Source organism: Lissotriton helveticus, chromosome 9 (assembly GCF_964261635.1).
Source record: "Lissotriton helveticus chromosome 9, aLisHel1.1, whole genome shotgun sequence".
Lineage (NCBI taxonomy): Eukaryota > Metazoa > Chordata > Amphibia > Caudata > Salamandridae > Lissotriton > Lissotriton helveticus.
In genome coordinates, this window is record NC_136070.1 from 794,935,702 (window position 1) to 794,954,249 (window position 18,548).

At 47.9% G+C, this 18,548-nt stretch overlaps 1 protein-coding gene across 2 annotated transcripts in view; it reads left to right on the plus strand.

The window, feature by feature from the left end:
• CCDC61 (coiled-coil domain containing 61) overlaps positions 1-18,548 on the plus strand; it is a 597,856-nt gene that overhangs the window by 428,805 nt on the left and 150,503 nt on the right. For both annotated transcript variants that reach the window (XM_078660929.1, XM_078660928.1), the window contains exon 11: positions 14,963-15,041. In XM_078660929.1, coding sequence (XP_078517055.1) covers positions 14,963-15,041 — 79 coding nt within the window. The remainder of the gene's footprint in view (positions 1-14,962; positions 15,042-18,548) is intronic.

The following is an 18,548-nucleotide window of genomic DNA, read 5'->3' on the forward strand; positions in this document are numbered from 1 at the left end:
GGTGCCCTTCCACACACAAGCCTTTTATTCCTGTGCTGGGACAAATTTGTGACCTAGTGTGGAGTTCAAAACACTGACCTCTTGAAGGTGAAGCATTCAGATGCTTTTTTTTGTTGTTGTCTTCAGCCTTGCATTGGGCTCTATCAAAGATTGCCAGCCTTTCTCTATTTGCCAGACCACCTGTTCTTGTTCAAACACACAGATGCAATGAGGTTTATAAAAAGTCCATACACATTTCCTCCCAAACTGTTTGTGATGCCACAGTGGGACCTTAACTTGCTGATTGCTGCTTCTCCAGACCTTGAAGACCATTTTCCTCATTGCGATTATGTCAGCTCATCACGTGATTGACCTTCAGACAGCTGTTGTGCAACTATACTCCATCATCTTTTTCCTGGAGAAGTTGGTGCCTCGTGTGGCCGACTTAACAAAAGGCATCACTCTACCAGAATTTTTTGCTCCCGTTCACCCTTTGAAAAAGGAGAATAGGCTCCATTGGTTGTACTCTGTGGTACTGTGCTGGCCGCTCCTGAGAACTCCATCATGGTGGCCAGCAGCGGATTGAGCGGCACTGAAGTGAGAGTATCAGCATACCAGCTGGGTGTACTGGTTCCCGGAGCCTTCCGGACTTGTGCTCCTGACGTTCCCCCCCCCCTATCTACCCTTTCCGGGTGCGGGGGCGACTCAGGCCCAAATGGAGGCCTATGCTACGGCTTTGTCGGCCTCCCTTGGGTCCTCTCCCTTTCCTGGGACGTCCTTGGGACCTCCGCTTCTTGTGGGGTCTCCGATGGACTCACCGGCGTGTTTGCCCCCTGTCGCCAATTGGGCCCTTGCCGCCTAGGAACGTCCGAGATGTGGTGTCATTAGGGCGCGGCCCGGCTGGGTCCCCCTCTACGCTCCACGTGGAGTCGTTAGGGTGCGGCCTAGCTGGGTCCCACTCTTCGACCCATGGCGCCTCTCCCGCGTCGCATAGCCCTGCGGGTCTCTCTGTGGCGCTGCAGGTGGTTGCCGGTGCTCATAGCCCTGGCTTGAGCATACACCAGCCTTCCGGACAGGCGCCCGCCAGTTCCGGAGCCGGGGTCGGCGCCATCCCGGCGCTAAAGGCTTGCCTCGGAGCCCGCTCTGGATGAGGCAGAGCCGGGGCCGTAAGATCGCCTTGCCGGCCCCAGCGCCCTCTCCTTCTTCAGAGGGGGAGCTTGTCATAGTTTCGGCGCCGACTCTACGCCGGAGGCTGAGAGTTGGCGTCTGACGAGGCAAAATCCGCGCCGACACTTGTCGTTTTGGCGCCGTGTCGACGCCCTGTTCTGGACTATTCCGTAGAGGCCTCTGAGGAGAGTTCGGCACCGCCCTCCTGCCCGGCATTACCGGAGCTATTGTTACCATTGACCCCCTTGGAATTTGTGGAGCCTCCTCAGGAGCTCCCAGATCCGGCAGGCTTTTTGCCTCCCCGGGAGCAACGTCAGGATCCTCATTCTTCCATGGGTCTTCCTTCCGTGGGGCATTGGGCGCACCCTCAGTGTCTTGGCAGGGTCAGCCTACAATCCTCCCCCACTGATGAGCTGTTTGCCCCTCCGCAGAGGGCTACCGAGACTGATGCAGCTTTTTTGCGAGTGGTCTCTTTGGCCACCCGCATTTTGAATATGCAACCCCTCTTTACCCCCTACTCTGTGGACCCCTTGCTTGAGGTACTCCACCGTGGGTCCGGCAATGTGGAGCCGCTTTTGCCTTTTGAGGCTTCCCTTTATGATGCCCTTTTGGGTACCTGGGTCTGACCTGCTTCAGGTGACCCGGTGGCTCGTTCAGTTTTGCACCACCACCGTCCTGCTCTACATGATCCCGTCTGTCTTTTTGTGCACCTTGATGCGCAGGGGTTTGTGTTGCAGACTGCCTTTCATTCTCTGCCCCCTCTAACGCTTCATCACTCTCGGGAGTCCAGGTGGCTTGAATCCTGGGGTAGGAACGTCTTTGCATCCACTAGTGTGGCCCTTCAGTCCTTAAATACAGTGTGTGTTTTGGCTCGGGCTACCTCTGCCCTGTGGGACTCTGCAGAGTCTTTGCTTACTGCCACCTCCGAAGGTGCTTGCTCTCCTTCACTCCATCCGGGAGGGCCGCGTCATTGCCGAATTCACAATCCGTTCAGCCTTAGATACAACGGATTCTTTAGGCCGAGCCATGGCGAGTTCTGTTGCCTTAAGGCATCACGCTTGGCTGCGAGATAGTGTCTTCCCTGAAAATATCCGGGAGCGTTTGGCTGATTCACCCTTTGATGTGGTTTTGTTCTTTGATGCTCACACCGAGTCGGTGGTTCACCGGCTCCTGACAGGCCTTCGTCCTCCCCCTTAGGTCCTGTTAGGCCTGTCTTCTGTTGTGCTTTTTCATTTTGCATCCTTTAGATGTGCTCTGTGTTTAACATGGGCAGGGAGCCTTACGTCTTCTTTTTTCTGTGGTCAAGGGTGCTTACCCTTTTATTGGAATCCCTTGGATGCGTTTTGCTTTCAACTGCCTGTTGGCCTTCTGTGGCTGTGTTCCACAGGTTGCTGTGTCCTCTGACTGTGGTTTTCAGCCGGTGGCTCAGCTTGGTATGTCATTAAGGCTCAGAATACTGTTCACAGGTTCGGTTCGTTACTGCATTCTTTTGGCCTGGCTTATAGCCCTAAGCGGTGTCCCCATTGTTTGGGGTATACATACACCATGTGGGGCGCTTGTACGCTATTATATAGCCTTGCTTATCTCACCTGGGCCTGGAGATCATGTGGACTCCATGCGTCGCTTGGTGGTCTGCATTACGGTGTTCTTTGTTTTTCCCTAGTGCCATTTGCTTATGCCATGGTCATCCGCCTCCTTGGGAGGTTTCCTGGTCTCCTCTTCAATAATGGCTCCTACCTGCCCTTACTGTGCTTGGTATGATCTGGTACGGGTATGTTTATGCTCCTGGTAGTTCTGTTTCTGCATCATTATATGTTTATACATTTATGTGTACGTGCAGGTTGCCTTGGTTTCCTCTTCTACGTCGCCACCTCTTGTCGAGGCTGCGAGGTCTGGACCGAAATCTCCATGTGGGGGGGAGCTTTTCGGAGTTACTGCAAGTTGCCATAAGGGCATCCTTGCTTCCGCTTCCTGGAGTGATTTCCCAATTTGATCTATGCTCCCTTTTTGGTGTTCGACGCTGTACGTGTCTTCTCTGGAGTGTTGGTCTTGGTTTCTGAGACTCTTGCTACCATTCGTTAACTTGGTGTTTTTGGCACCTCCCTTCGGATATGCCCTTTTTCCACATTATCACCTACTCTTGTTACGAGGCTCCGCCTGCGGGCCAGTTTTTCTCATGGCAGTGGTCATTGACTACTGCCTGCAAGTCTACATTGTGGGTTGTTTCTTGCTTCGGCTTCATGCTGCCCGGTTGGGCACTCTTATACTTCCTGTGTAAGCCACTTTAAGTTCTCTATGGCCGTTTGCCTGCTGCATATTCTACCTGCTTCAGCGGGTTGGGGATTGATGCTAATTGCCCCTCTTTACCCTTTTTGGGGTTGGATGTGCACTTGGCGTGTTTCTTGTCCCGCTGGCTATTCCCAACACATTGCTCAGGTTCTAGCTCTTGCCTTTGGGCTCTTGACACCGGCTTCTTCGGCTTCCTTCTTTTGGCTAGTCTGTTAGGCGCTGGTTGCAACTCTTCAAGTTCATTTCGAGCTTGGGTCAGTGCACTCATCGTGTGCCATTAAGCAGACAGTGGTCTTTCTTCCTCTCTCTTGCTCTGGTATAGGGCTCATGCTGTTCTACCTGTCATTTTTTATACGGGTATGGTGTGGTGCCATTCTGGCATGTTTTTAGGCTATCTTCTATCCTGTTATTTCTGCTCTTCGAGCTGCTTGGGTTGCTGTCTGGCTGTTCTGCCACAGCTTTCCCCCTTTATGCGTCACTCTGTTGCCGGATCGGATGCTTGGCGCTTTCTGTTGTTTTGTTGCAGACCTGCTTCCCTTTTGGGGTATGGCTGTGGTATCTATTCTAAGTTAAGGAATCCGCGGCTAGATGTCTCTATCAGATGTACGAGTTACTTACCTTTGATAACGATGTGCCTAGTAGAGACGTTGTCTAGCCGCAGATTCCTTAACGCCCACCCAGCCACCCCGTTCTGCGAGGACCTTTTTTTTTTTTTGCTGGTTTGTATAGCGCTTGAATCGACTCCAAGTGGAGTATCTCTGCGCTTTTGGAGCCGGTCGGACAGAGGGTGTGGATAGAATGAGAGCTAGATCTCATTTCTGAACAGTACGGTTTTCAGTTGCCTCCTGAATTTGAGATGTTCTGTACACTGTCTCAGAGACAGAGGAAGTCTGTTCCATAATGTGGGTCCTGTTATTGATAATGCTTTGCTCCCATGCCTCGCTTTTCTAGCACGGGGCACCACTAGGAGAAGATTGTTGCTAGACCTTAGTGATCGGGTTGGAATATAAGGAACAAATTTGTTTTCAAGGTAGGCGGGCCCTTGTCCATTTAGACATTTATGGATCAGGCAGCATATTTTAAATTTGATTCTTTGCCGGATTGAAAGCCAGTGCAGTTGCTCAAGGAGGGGCTTAGATGGAGTTCTCGGCGGAACATTAAGGACTAGGCGGGCCGCCGTGTTCTGAATAACCTGGAGCTTAGCCAGCACACCTTCATTGGCAGAAAGCAACAGGCCATTACAATAGTCAATCCGACTTAAGACAAGTGCCTGAACTAACGTTCTCCTAAAGGAATCCGGTAGCAGAGGGAAAACCTTACGTAGCAGGCTGATGGTGTGGAAGCAAGAACGTGAGATGTAATTGATGTGTTGTCTTAGTGATAATTCTTGATCCATGCGGATCCCTAGGTTTTTCACGACCTGCTTGGGTTCGGGAACTGCTCCCAAGTCGAGCGGCCACCATTCTGGGGTCCATAACATTTTGGCTTCTCCAAACAACATAACTTCAGTCTTACTGACGTTGCACTGAAGGCCTGAATCCTGACTGAGAGTAGTCCAGGCCGCCAGCAAGTTCGATATAGCTGGACAGGTGGTGGTTAACATGCTTCTCAGTCAGTTTCCCTAGGAAAGGTAATAGGGAGATGGGCCTGAGATTGGCTAATTCGGTCCACGGGATGGCAGTGTTTTTCCTAATCGGTCTAACAAGGGCTCGTTTCCAATCTCTGGGAACATTGCCTGTGCTAAGAGAGAGGTTCACCAGTTTTTCAATCATGGGGCAGAGCTGTTCAGTCAGGGCGGGCATTAATCTGGCTGGGATAGAATCATCTGGGCTACCACTTTTGATCTGTGAGGTTAAAGAGGAAATTTCTTCCAAAGAGATGAGGGAAGGTATCAAGTGTATGTGTGTCCTGCCTCAATTCGGCATCCACCTGATGGAGCGCTATATCTTTGGTAATTGCCCTGTTAGCGCTGACTATTTTCTCATAAATTTTGTCTATTTTATTGGTAAAAAAGTGAGAGATTTCATCACATAGCTGTTGCAATGCTAGCTCAGAGGATTCACATGCTGCTGGTTTGACAAATGATTGTAAAATTTGGTATAGGACCCTGGGTGAGTTCCCTGCAGCTGTGATTTGTGAAGCAATATGGGTTTTGTGTGCTACACGAATAGCTTTATGGTAGATAGATAGTGAATCCCAGTATCTCTTCTTGTCCTCTGCCAGATGAGAGGTTCTCCACTTCTTCTCTAATTTCCTGGCGGTTAGTTTTAATGTCCTTAGGTGGTCTGAGAACCAGATTTCCTGTTTGTTGGCAGGTCGGGGTTTAAATTGTTTCAGAGGAGCGATTTTATCTATAGCTTCCTTAGTTGCCCTTTCGAACTTTTCAAGTGCGGTTTCAAAATGTTCCTAGGGGAAGATGGAGGGAGTATTGAACTTTTCCTTGAAGGAGCTAGCAGTAACTTTATGCCACTGTCTACGTGCACTAGGTAGGGAGATCGGGCCTGAGGGGGTAGGTTTAAGATGAGGAGTATAAAATTCAATAATAAAATGATCAGTCCAATTAACCTGCGTTGCAGGTAGGCATAAGACTGACGGGGAGTTAGATAAAATCAGGTCCAGGGTATGACCTGCCTGATGAGTGGGCCCAAAGTTGCGTTTTGTAAGTCCTAATAAGGACAGCTCTGTTAGTAGAGATTGCGCCTCACTGCAATCCAACCTTTCGCTGTGTACATTAAAATCCCCATCTAATATAAAGTCGCTCTCATTGTTAACATGTGAGGCAAGTAGCTCAATCAACATGCTGGGGAAATTCGTGCATGGCCCGGGAGGACGATATACCAGGGCACCTTTCTGACTTTCTTTGGGGGATAGTATAATTTTAAAAACTAGTAATTCAATTTCTGGGGTGCTCACCTCTTCTAGAATCGAAATGTTAATATCTTGTTTATGCACAATAGCAATCCCACCACCTATTTTGGTGGGACGGTCCAGTCTGATTATTTTGTAGTCATTTGGAACTCCCAGGGTTATGGCAGGGGTAGAGTGTGGTTTTAGCCATGTTTCCGTGAGGTAGCACTGGTCGGGTTGCTTAGAAGAAATTAGGTCCCAAACCTCAGCAGTGTGCTTGGAGAGTGACCTAATGTTGCAGAGGATATTTTTCCTCCCAGAGGGAGTATAATTGCTTTCAGTAACAGCATTAATAGCAGGATTATGTAGTTTGAAACACTCAGTGTTGTTGGTATCTCTCGTGTGAGTGTCAAACTGATTATGACAGTGGAAGCAGGAAAATGGCCCTTCTACTTCGGGGTAATCCCCCCGCCTGCAGCCCTGTAATGGTTCAGATTTAAGTTGCAGCAATACCTGAGGCGTGTATGTTGGCCCCCTTGAAGAAGGTCTTAGTAAGTCAATTGAGGCAGCCCCCATGGCCCCTGGCCCCGTCCTGTTGCGGACGGGCGCAGACGGGCTGGTCTTTGGCTTGTCTTCGGCGCAGTCAAGGGCGCACCTCTGCGCGCAACCGCTGCGCGCTCGGGCCGACGAGTGGCTAAATAGCCCTGTGAGGAGTGCTGCTAGAGCGCTAACCGCTGGGCTGTCTCGGGGTTGCTGGGCCTGTCTTGCTCTTGCCTTACCCCGCCCTCCGCTCAACGGTATTGGATACCGAGTCGGACCAGGGCGGGTAGGTTGGAACACCAAGCAAAGACAAGGACTGGGCCCCTAAAGCCCCTTACAGTTCTGGGGAGATCGTAGGTGCACTGTCAGTGAAAGTATTAGAATTTTCAATCAATTCAAATAAAAACACAGCGTGAAAGATATTTTAAAAATCTTTGGGTAGAGTGAAAGCGGCGCAAGTAATTTTAAAATTATTACATCAATTTTAGTGACACACAATATTCCGCTAGCTGTTCAGAGTGCTCCGCTCTGAATATCGTTACCTGGCACCAAGCGGGGTCGGGAGACACTGCCACTGTCCTCCCCTTACTGCAAATGGCCTGGCCTCCTCGCCGCCTAAATAGCCCTGTGAGGAGTGCTGCTAGAGCGCTAACCGCTGGGCTGTCTCGGAGTTGCTGGGCGTGTCTTGCTCTTGCCTACCCCGCCCTCCGCTCAACGGTATTGGATACCGAGTCGGACCAGGGCGGGTAGGTTGGAACACCAAGCAAAGACAAGGACTGGGCCCCTAAAGCCCCTTACAGTTCTGGGGAGATCGTAGGTGCACTGTCAGTGAAAGTATTAGAATTTTCAATCAATTCAAATAAAAACACAGCGTGAAAGATATTTTTAAAATCTTTCGGTAGAGTGAAAGCGGCGCAAGTGACTTTAAAATTATTATATCAATTTTAGGGACACACAATATTCCGCTAGCTGTTCAGAGTGCTCCGCTCTGAATATCGTTACCTGGCACCAAGCGAGGTCGGGAGACACTGCCACTGTCCTCCCCTTGTCTAGTGGGGTTCTCCACTGGCCTCTTCATTTGCCATTGGGTTATATCTCAATGAGGTTCAGATTGTTGCACTCCCCTAGGTGCTTTCATATACAGTTAACTTCTGCTGAGGGGCTTCTTTTCTGTTGTATGGTGCCTTTGATTCACAAGGAGATTTGCTTTCCTCTCCAGTTCCCTACCCTTCCTGCCATCTTTTCTACTACCTCGGGGTCCTGGTCTCCTCGTGGTCATCCTCATTGAGGGTCGGTTGTGCTCTGTTTCCTACCTTTGTTTTTAGAGGGGAAAAGCCATTCTTTTCATTCTTTCCTACAGTGGACTGTTGTTGTTTGTTGTTCTTTCTGTGTCCGTTCTTAGTGGATGGCACAGTTCCTCATGGCACTATCAGTCTATTCTGTCTGTTGGGATGTTCTTCCCTTGTTGCACTCGGGGAGGGGCCTTCGCTTAGCTTGCGGGGCTCTTTCTCCCATCTTCCACTTATATGTGTAGGCAGTATCTAATTCGGTCTTTAAGATGGTGTCTTCCACCATCCTGCTTTCTTAGACACAGATTTTTCATCCTTCGCACACTGGTCCCATGCTTTCACAGTTTTTGGTTGGTGGCTCTGCGTTGTGCAGCGGAAAAGTTTCTCCGGAGAAAACTGACGTGAACTCGCTAACGTCACGTACGAGGACGACGTCGGGGGGGAGGGGGGTGTGGCGCCGTCCCCTGGTGCGCAGAGGTGCTGCTGCAAAAACCTCCGGATTCAGTCTCACGTCTGGGGATATTCTTAAGTTAAGAAATCTGCGGCTAGACAACGTCTCTACGAGATACATCGTTACCGAAGGTAAGTAACTCGTACCTCAATTCCTCATGGAGGAAGCATTGGGTACTGCCTGGACCTATGCCTAGCAGTCTTCTGCAGAAACTATTCCCTTCCTGCTGCAGTTTTGAGAAGTCACGGTACCCCCGTGTGACAGCCCCATAGGTCAAAACTGTAAGGAATTTGAGTTTATAGACCTGCAGCAAAGGCAGTATGAGCTTGCTGCCCACACTGGCTGCCAGCCCAAGCAGTACCCCAACTGATATATTAAAACACAAACATCGGGTTGAGAGACACTGTAATCAGCTCTTCCGTGAATCAAAGGGAACACTAGATATGAGAACTCGTTAATTCCCATTGATTAAATTGCCCTGATTTTGCAGTGCCTTGATGTCATCGGTGGCGGCGATGAGGACCGTCTCGGTGCTGTGGTTGCTGCGGAACCCGGACTGGGAAGGGTCCAGGATGTTGTTCTCCTCGAGGTAGAGGGTCAGTTGTTCGTTGACGGTCTTCTCGATGACCTTTGCCGGGAACGGGAGCGGGGAGATGGGCTGGAAGTTCTTGAGGTCCTTGTGGTCCGCCTTGGGTTTCTTGAGTAAGGCGTTGATGTTGATCTCGGCATGCTTCCAGCTCTCCGGGAAGGTTGCTGTCTTGAAGGAGGTGTTGATGACTTTCCGGAGATGGGGTGCGATGGATGTGCTAATTTGTTGAAGATGTGGTGTGGGCATGGGTCTAACGGAGATCAGGAGTGGATGGTGTCACGATCTTGATGGTGTCGTTGATGTTGGTCCAGGAGAGCAGGCAGTTGGTGTGGACGGTGGTCGTGGGGGGCGGAGGTCTCGGTGGTTGTAGGGGTGGTCCTGGCGTTGAAGCTGTCGTGGATGTCTGCGATCTTGTGGTGGAAGAAGGTGTCCAGCGAGTCGCACAGGTCTTGCGAGGGTGGGACATCGTTGGTGTTGGAGCTGGGGTTGGAGAGTTCCTTCACGATGTTGAAGAGCTCTTTGCTGTTATGCGCGTTGTTGTCTAGGTGGTTTTTGAAGGAGGCTCTTATGGCCGATCTGATGAGGTGATGGTGTCTGCGGGTGGCATTCTTGTGGGCTGCGTGGTTTTCCGGTGTTCGTTCACGGAGCCAGATCGTCTACAGCTTTCGGCAGGTTTGCTTGGAGGCCCCGAGGTCTTCAGTGAACCAGTTGGCTTTCTTCTAGGTGTGACTGTTGCAGGGTTTCTTGATCGGGGCAAGGGTGTTGGCGCAGTCGTTGATGCACTGTCTGAGGTTGCGGGCGACGGTGTTGGGGTCGGTGGGGTCGGCGGGTGTGCTCTGGACGAGGGTGGTGGTTAGCTGGTCTTCGGTGACTTTGCTCCAGCAGCGGCGAAGCATCTGTTGGGTGCGGTGGTGCGTGGTGGGTTTCTTGAAGGTGAAGTGGATGCAGCGATGGCCGTTCCAGTGGAGTTCGGTGGTGTGGTTGAAGGAGACGTGGGGGCTTGCGGAGAAGATGGGGTCAAGCGTGTGACCGGCGGAGTGGGTGGGTGTTGTGGCGAGTTGTGTGAGTCTGAGGTTGGCTAGGTTGTTGATCAGGGTGGTGGAGTTGGTGTTGTTCTTGAGGTGGAAGTTCAGGTCCCCGAGGAGGATGTAGTCCGTGGAGGCGAGGGCGTGTGTGCTGACGAAGTCGGCGATGGAGTCGCTGAACTGTGGTCCGGGTCTGGGGGGTCTGTAGATGAGGGTTCCTCTGAGGGTGGTGTTGGGGTCGGTGTGGATCTGGAAGTGCAGGTGTTCGGCGGTGCTGAGGGTGTCATCGGGGTTGGTCGAGACTCTGAGAGTGTTCCTGTGGACGACGGCGATTCCTCCTCCTGATGCGTTGGTGTGGTCCCTGCGGGTGATCTTGTAGCCTTCCGGGACGGCTATGGCTATGTCGGGAGCTGAGGCGGGGTTCAGCCAGGTCTCCGTCAGGAAGGCGATGCCTGGGGAGGTTGAGTTGAGTAGGTCCTAGAGTTCAACGGCGCGTTTGCGGGCGGAGCGAGTAGATGCAAAAATCCTGTAAAGAGATGCAAATTCAGACACAGTTTCAAGGTCCTCAAGGCTTCCCTAAAACCATTTGTATGGTGTAAAGAATGCCATTTTGCTATGCTCAAACCTCAATTCTGTGCAAAATAATGCCCCCTACGATCTTAACCACAGAATCCAGCAACAATTTTGGCATATAGTAACGTGTGCCTTTCTTAAACACAGGTATGATAGTTGCAATCTTCAAGGAGGTAGAAATGTTAAAATAATCTGCAGCATTTAAAACATTAGTAATTATTGGGGCCCTTAGTTGGATGTCCTGCTTATAAAGGTCCATTGGCACCCCATCAGGCCTGGCGCCTTATTTGATGGGCTAGCAGATATAGCAGTAGTAACCTCTTCGAGCTCGAAATTGATTTCCAGTGGGAACTGTCGGCTACCTTCCACAAGGGCAGTCATACAGCTATTCCCATATGAATACATCTGTTTTAATGTGTTCAAGCCATTTCCCTGGGCTAATGTTGAACCTAACCCCTGTGAAGTACATGGAGATACCTTCCTTCTGTTTACTATTGCCCAAAATCCTCTTGTGTCCTTGACTTTAAAGTTTGAATTGGGCGATTCCATATTTTCTCCTTGATCCCTAGTTTCCTAATCTTGATTGACTGTTTGAAGGCTAGCCTTGCTTCTGTGATGTTGATGTCCGAGCTTAGCATTGAGGGCTTCACGCAGTCTTTGATTGGCGATTCTACAATCCTTGTCAAACCACACAGATTTAAAAGCCTCTCTAGCCCTAGAATGACGTAACATAATGTTTCTAGTAGATTTATTCAGATCCTAGAAAGCATCTAAAAGGTCAGATGGGGAGGGGTTAATGCTTAGCAAGCTTTAATATTGATCGTACCAAGGACCATGGAGTAGACGATCAGCTTTATGGAGTTCTCCGAAGCAAAAAAGGTGAGGCAGTACAGAAGAGGACCTTGCCAAAGTGCATAGTCCTCTGTATTAAGATCTGCTACGCACTCACCAAGATGGAGCTTCTTGAATGTCTGAGAGCCCATTCCATCAGGCCTAAAGCTGCCACCACTGCGTTTATAAATGCAAAAATAACAATTGATGGACAGAATATTAAACAATATCAAACATTCACTCCAATTCAGAGGTCTGGGTCTAAATCCATTGTTTTTTCTCCCCATGCCATTCCAGTTTAAACCAAGCCATATGCAAATCAGTCTTGACCCTGCTCCCCATATGACCACAGTCCAGCCCGAACTGCTATGCCAGGTCCTCACTGGACCAAAAACAATTATCCTGGGACCGGTTTTGGAGTTTCACCCCTTATCACCCAAGGTAGCTTGACTCCAGTGGCAAGGAGAGCTCTGGATCCATGCCAGGTCATACCCATCCCACTCGTGGTAAAAAATGCAAAAATAACAATTGATGGACAGAATGTTGAACAATATCAAACGTTCACACCAGTACAGAGATCTGGGCCTAAATCCATTGTTTGCTTACTACCCATGCCATTCCAGTTTAAACACAGCCATATGAAAATCATCCTTGACCCTGCTCCCCATGGGAATAGTCCAGTAAGAAGAGTGTGCCCAGATGTGGGTCCCGTGCTCACTTCGCCACTGGATTCTAGCTAGCCTGGCTGATGAGGGGTGATGCCATGAAACCGGTCCTAGAATGCTTGTTTCTGGTTCAGGGAAGACGTGGCTTGGCAGTTCAGACTGAACTGTTCCCACGAGGAGCAAGGTCAAGGCTGAATGTATATGGGTGGGTCCAAACTGGGGTTGCGTGGTGAGCAAAAGAACGATGAAACTCAGATCTTTGTGACTGAGGGTGAATGTTTGCATTGTTCCGCATTATGTCCATCAATTGCTCCTTTTGCTTATGTTGCCATGGCAAGGGTCTGCCTAGACATGGGTCTCGTGCTCACTGCGCTACTAGATTCAAGTTAGCGAGGCTGATGAGGGTTGATGGCCCGAAACTGGTCCCAGGATGCTTTTTTCTGGTTCAGGGAGGACCTGTCATGGCAGTTCGAGCTGGACTGTTCCCATGAGGTGCAGGGTCAAGACTGATTTGTCTATGGCTGGGTCCAAACTGGGGTGGCATGGTGAGCAAAAGAACTATGGATTAAACCCAGATCTTTGTGTCTTGGGGTGAATGTATGCATTGTTCAGCATTCCGTCCATCAGTTGGTCCTTTTGCTACTACGTTGGCATGCAGAGTCTTGTCCTGACATATGCTAGGCTGCGATATGGGCGTCTGTGCATGCATTCATGAAGTACTACTGCTTTGAGCTGGGTCCATCGAGATGGACATTTTGCCTGCTGGGATCTTCAAGACATTTTGGTATGAGTCCACCTCACAGAATCTCCACCTTGGGGAGGTAATGCTTAGGTAAATATTCAGCATACTGCCACCAACAGTTGTTCACAATTCACGTCTGAGGGCATGAAAAAATTAAAGACGTCAGCGTGCAGGTGTTGCGCTTTTATGTGACTCTATTCAGTCACTTCCATTTCTGCATGGAACCAACTTGGAGCAGCACAACGCCACGTAGGGGAGCACAGGAACACTGCTATGAAAAAATGTTTGTATCCAGTCTGGCACCTGCGGATATTCTAAGTTGAGGCATCCACAGTTAGAGTATACGGCAGAAAGAGCATTACCAAAGGTAAGTAACTTTTCTTTTTTTTAATGAAGTAAAATCAAAAGGTCTTTTCTAACACCAGACCTAAAAATGTATGCCAGTTATCATTGTGACCATTCTCACAATAGTTTAAACGACTCTGTAGATAAGAAAATGTGTTTTCTGTAGGGGTTGTGAGACGAAGACATCATTTTAAAAGCTCTGTTGGACTTAGTGAAGTAACAATTGAAAAACACGAGGCGTCCATGGGAGAACTTGGCTAGTATGGACATCCCTTTAGGGAAATGTGCACTGCTGAGCAGCCACATGGTCTGTTCCTGCCATCACTTATTTTCTACCAGGTGTCTACAAGTTGGGATTGAATAAACCAGCACTGTGTGTTTCCAGCTTTTGCCTTTGAAGCTGTTCGCTCCCGTTCCATAGGCGGCCTGAAACCGCCCTACTTATTTTAGGCATTTATCCTTTAATCTACCGAGCGAAACACATGAGAGTTTAAAATGGCTTCACCTAAAACTAAGTGCTCAGTCTACACCTCTCCACAAGACAACCGTGATTTTCCACAAGCTTGCATCTTGAACTAGGAAAAGGGGGATTCTGAAGGCAACAATGCTATGCAGAGTATTTTTTTATACGATTCGGTCAAATGAAAAAGACGCTGTGTGCCTTTGTTCTTCCTTTGATTGTAGTCACTGTCTGGCGAGCGACTTCATTGTATTTGAAACCTTTAGCTTACCGAAGACCCATGTTATTGCAAATGTCAGGACTGACTCTTTAAAAAAAGCCTGCTAACATTCTTGTGATGGGGCGTTTGACATTGCAGGGGGACTTTGTGATAAGGAAGCATAAACCATAAAGAATTTTTCCAGAATAAAATTAGAAAATGCGAGGGAGCGTGTGTACATTAAAATGTATACTTACTTAACAAACATAAGGAGCAGACTTGTGAAGACAGAAAGGCACGAGAACATTCTCTTTTAAAAAGGTATATTGCCATAAGTAATTTTTTGTGGACATTAGTCCTGCTGCTTAAAATAATTGAGAGTGAGAGCCTAGCAAGGAAGGGGTATAGACTTCGAATTTCCAGTACTCTGGTGTCATTCTCTAAACAGGTTTCCTGCTTCCTCGTTATATAGCTTGATAGTAAGGGAACGAGTGAAAACGTGGTAAGACTGCAGTATGGCCATTCTGCCCTAAATTTAAATAGTATCATCATGCCACATCTGGAAAAAAACAACCTCTCCCTGTTGTACTGGTAATTCCTCAGGTCTTACTTACTTTAATAATAATGAGGGCCTAAGACTTCTGATGCCATATGAATAGAGATGTAGTCTACTCCTTTTATTACACTTATGTGTTGCCTTAGTGTACATAGCCGTGAAAGTATTAGAATTAGTCCCTACAGGCATTTTTTATTAATTTCAGTTTTTATTCTAAAAGAATCAGCATGTCACTGTGTTTTTGTTTTCTTGGCCACATACTATATCGTAGCACCAGTAATTCCATCTTCGTTGTGCCTGATAAGTCATGTTGAAATATGTGTTTACATAAAGTTGTATCTACATGTTACGTGTGATGCCTACTTACTTTCAATCTCACCTATCCTAATTCGCAAAATCTTATGTGTCTCTATAGTGGAAAGTATGAGATGCCGACAGACATCAGCCAGCTCTATGAGTGAGCCCGAAGACTTCACCAAACCACTGCCATTGAGGTGTGTGTATAAAACATCATCAGAAAGAAAACACTGTTCATTTATAGAATATGTCATTAAAACTTCAACATTGAGTCTGTAACAATTTGTGCCTGGCATAACTTTGTGAATGTTTTGTGTTTTAAAAATATACAACTGAACGAAATTAGATTGATTTGAAAAACAAGATATAAGTTAAATGGTGGAAACAGTAGTGGCTAACTTTTGGTTTCTTTTTTAAACCAAATCCATTCATGTTTACCAGATTATGTCCTTAAATTAATGTAATATTATTGGAATTTCTAATAGTCCCATCTTAACATCTCACTTCCTGAATCCTAAGACTCTCAGAAAGAGGGAAGCATTTAGCCTTCTGTGCGTTTAATGTGTTTCTTAAATCGGTTTAAACGAATGAAGTGACCTTATTTTATTCAGCCCTTTAATGTGTTGAAATGGAGGACCTAGTCCAGCCTCTTGTTGTAGTGACGGACCTGGAAAACCTCATTTTCTATTAATTTTTTTAACCTTTTTTTTTAGGTTGAACTTTTTAGCACTATATTGGCCCTAACAAATATAGAGAGAATGACTAAGTGAAAGAGCTGGCAGCTTGGGAAATGTATGCAATATAAATGGTTGTGTTTGAACCTGCTGTGAAAAACTCCACAATCTATGTACTTCAGTGGAATCCAGATGTGTACCTAGCATTCACGAGTGTTGAGCAGAGGTTTGTCACACTTGTGGTCAAAAGAGAATATCTGTATTTTTGAATTTTTGCAGTGTTGTTTAGTGAGTTCTGCTGCATCCGTAAATTACTGTAGATCGCAATGTTTAAACATTTGTTATTCTGAATCATAGCCCCTTGAGTACAGTGCTAGATACCTCAATAACAATGGACAGTACCAAAGCAGGTGCACTGGCACGTTATCATAAAGAGACCTGGCGAGGGCCCCCCCCCAGCAAACTCTATTCGGAGGCTCCCCACACGCCTGCTGTATCTCCATTAAATGAGTACTGTATTCATCAGGTTGTCGAGGCTGGATTCCTGCTTCTGATGGATAAGTCTACCTGCAGATACCACACCTGGGAATATTCCCCAAGGTATCGGGAAGGTTCTGGAATCTTTTTTATAGCTTATCTGAGCTAGTAAGGGGTGCCATCTCCATCTCGGCACCAGTAATGGTGCCCTGATGATGTCACTGGAGCCATAAATCTCCCACACACTGATGTTAGTTCCCTTTTTTCTCCAAATGTTCTATACTGCGTTATCAGGCTCGGCTCCCCTCTTCCTCGGGGCTGTGATGTGAGTCCTAATCCCGGCCCCCCTGAACAACCTCAGTGCTCCGAGACTAAAACACGAACAACTAAGGCGATACAGCGGGGCGCGGGAAAGGAAGGGAACAGCAGGGAGGGAGATCTGCAACGACAAAGAACACGCTATTAGAACACCCTACCTCCCTGACCTACAACAGTGTTCTACTTTTCTCAACCCACAACCCTTCCACTGCCCCCACTCTTTACCTGTAAAGGAAAATACACAATGCCTTAATCCAACGGAGACAGGGGTAAGGTAAGAATTGCAGAACTGTGCCCAACTGTGAAAACAAATATAAACAAGATTCAATTCTCTCTGGTGTAGAGTGTTTGTGCAGACTTGTGTTGTGCGCTATAGTGGTTGCACACCTACCATGAACAAATGTTTGTAAATCTTTATCATGGGTGTTACCACAGTTCCCTGTTTTGGCTTCCACTACCCCTCCTGCCTCCTGTTATAGCGGGATAAAGAAAACAAGTATGAACACTGCCATTCAAAGATGCTCTTCAGTAAGACTCAATGGCAGAACAATCTTCACAGCTGGCACACAGAGTTAACTCACTCTGTAACGCTCTCTTCTTTAGTTAGCACTCACAGAATATAGGAGGAAAAGTACTGTGTGAGGGCTCACAGTAACGAGGCGCAATATGGTTCAGGTGAGTCCTATCGTCACTGTGCCTGATTGCACGTATTTACAATATGTACAAAGTTACTAGGTTTGTTTCAGTGTGGCTCACACAAGCCGCTGGACTTATTCCCAAAACGACCATACATAAATCATCCTAGTCGAAAACACTGTTTTGAAGTCCTTGAACTTCCGAGTAACACTCCTCCGAGTGAAAACTCCCAGGAACCAAGCAGGCTGTGGGTGCGTCGTTGGGATCGGAACTACCAACGCCACACACCTCACAGCTCCTGACTACTCACGGTTCTGGCGTACTAGAGCACCTCAGCCGCCCGTACCGCTACCAGCCTCGAAATCCAGGAAAACGCCACCGCATATAAGGAATTATCGGCGTCTCACCGCCGTCCGACTCTGTCCTTTATTTCCTGGCATGCGCGCGCCGCTCACGTTCATGCGTGACGTACGCACTGCATGCCGGGAAGTGTAGTTCGTGGCGGGCCGTACTCGTCCTGCGCCTCGGAACATGACAGCGTAGTACAGAGTACAAATATGACCTTCCAAAAGATCCGGCTTTAAGCTCTGTCGCACCTGCAACGGGCAGATGTCTATTACTCACTCACATGAGGACTGTTTGTGGTATTTAGGTTGTTGTCATGACTCCCATTCATGCTCCGTGTTGCAGCATGCTGTTTAAAGGGATTACAGAAAGGCAGTTGTAGGAAGCGGGCCCTGTATATACTATACCAAAGTAAAGTATAGTGTTAACAGAGTCCAGTGGAGCCCCTAAGGCTAAAGTAGATAATACTAAAAGCTTATTTTTATTTTAGAACCAAGAGGAACTCAGTTGCAGGTAAGTAACACTTTTAAGAATGGTAATACTTTTCAAATGCAGTAGGTATTGTTTTGTAAAGGCAGTCAAATACTTTACAGTAGTATGAAAATACTTTGGCAATGTCAATCAAACTTAGCAAATGTAAAAGATAGACATTTAATATAATAGGTAACAGTGGCAGCGGCCTCTACCGAGGGGGGTTGGGGGGGGTCAAATTAAAGAAATAATAATAAAAAACGTACCTGAATGCAACATTCTTCTCTCCGGTATACTCCTCTCACCACCAGAACTGGAAACAGCAATCCCTTGACCAATCAGGGCGCTGCTTTCATCCATCATGAGGGAAGCTCCCTGGTTGATGGAGCAGCCTCCCTCTGCGCTCCACAGCACTCTGGGACCTGCACCTGCTGTTAGAGCTGGTTATAGTGCGTATGTGTGGCTGGCGTCGCAAGACAGCCAAACTAAAAAGACATGCAGGATTTAAACAGTGGTTTTACCAGCCCACACTCCTCCCTGCTGAGTGAAGTGCTGCTGTCACTCAGAAGCGACCCACCCCCATCCTGATGCTCTGTTCAGTATGGGGAAGAAAAGTGAAATGGTAATAAATTGCCCTTTTATTTTCCAGGGGTTTGGGGAGATTTTAAGTGGGGTGACGCTCCTGTGCTCCAACGGAGGAGCTGCCTCTGATGGGTAGAAATGCAATGCAATCCTATGGAAGGAAAACAGGTATATACAGTTACAGGTAGGTACTTGGTACTT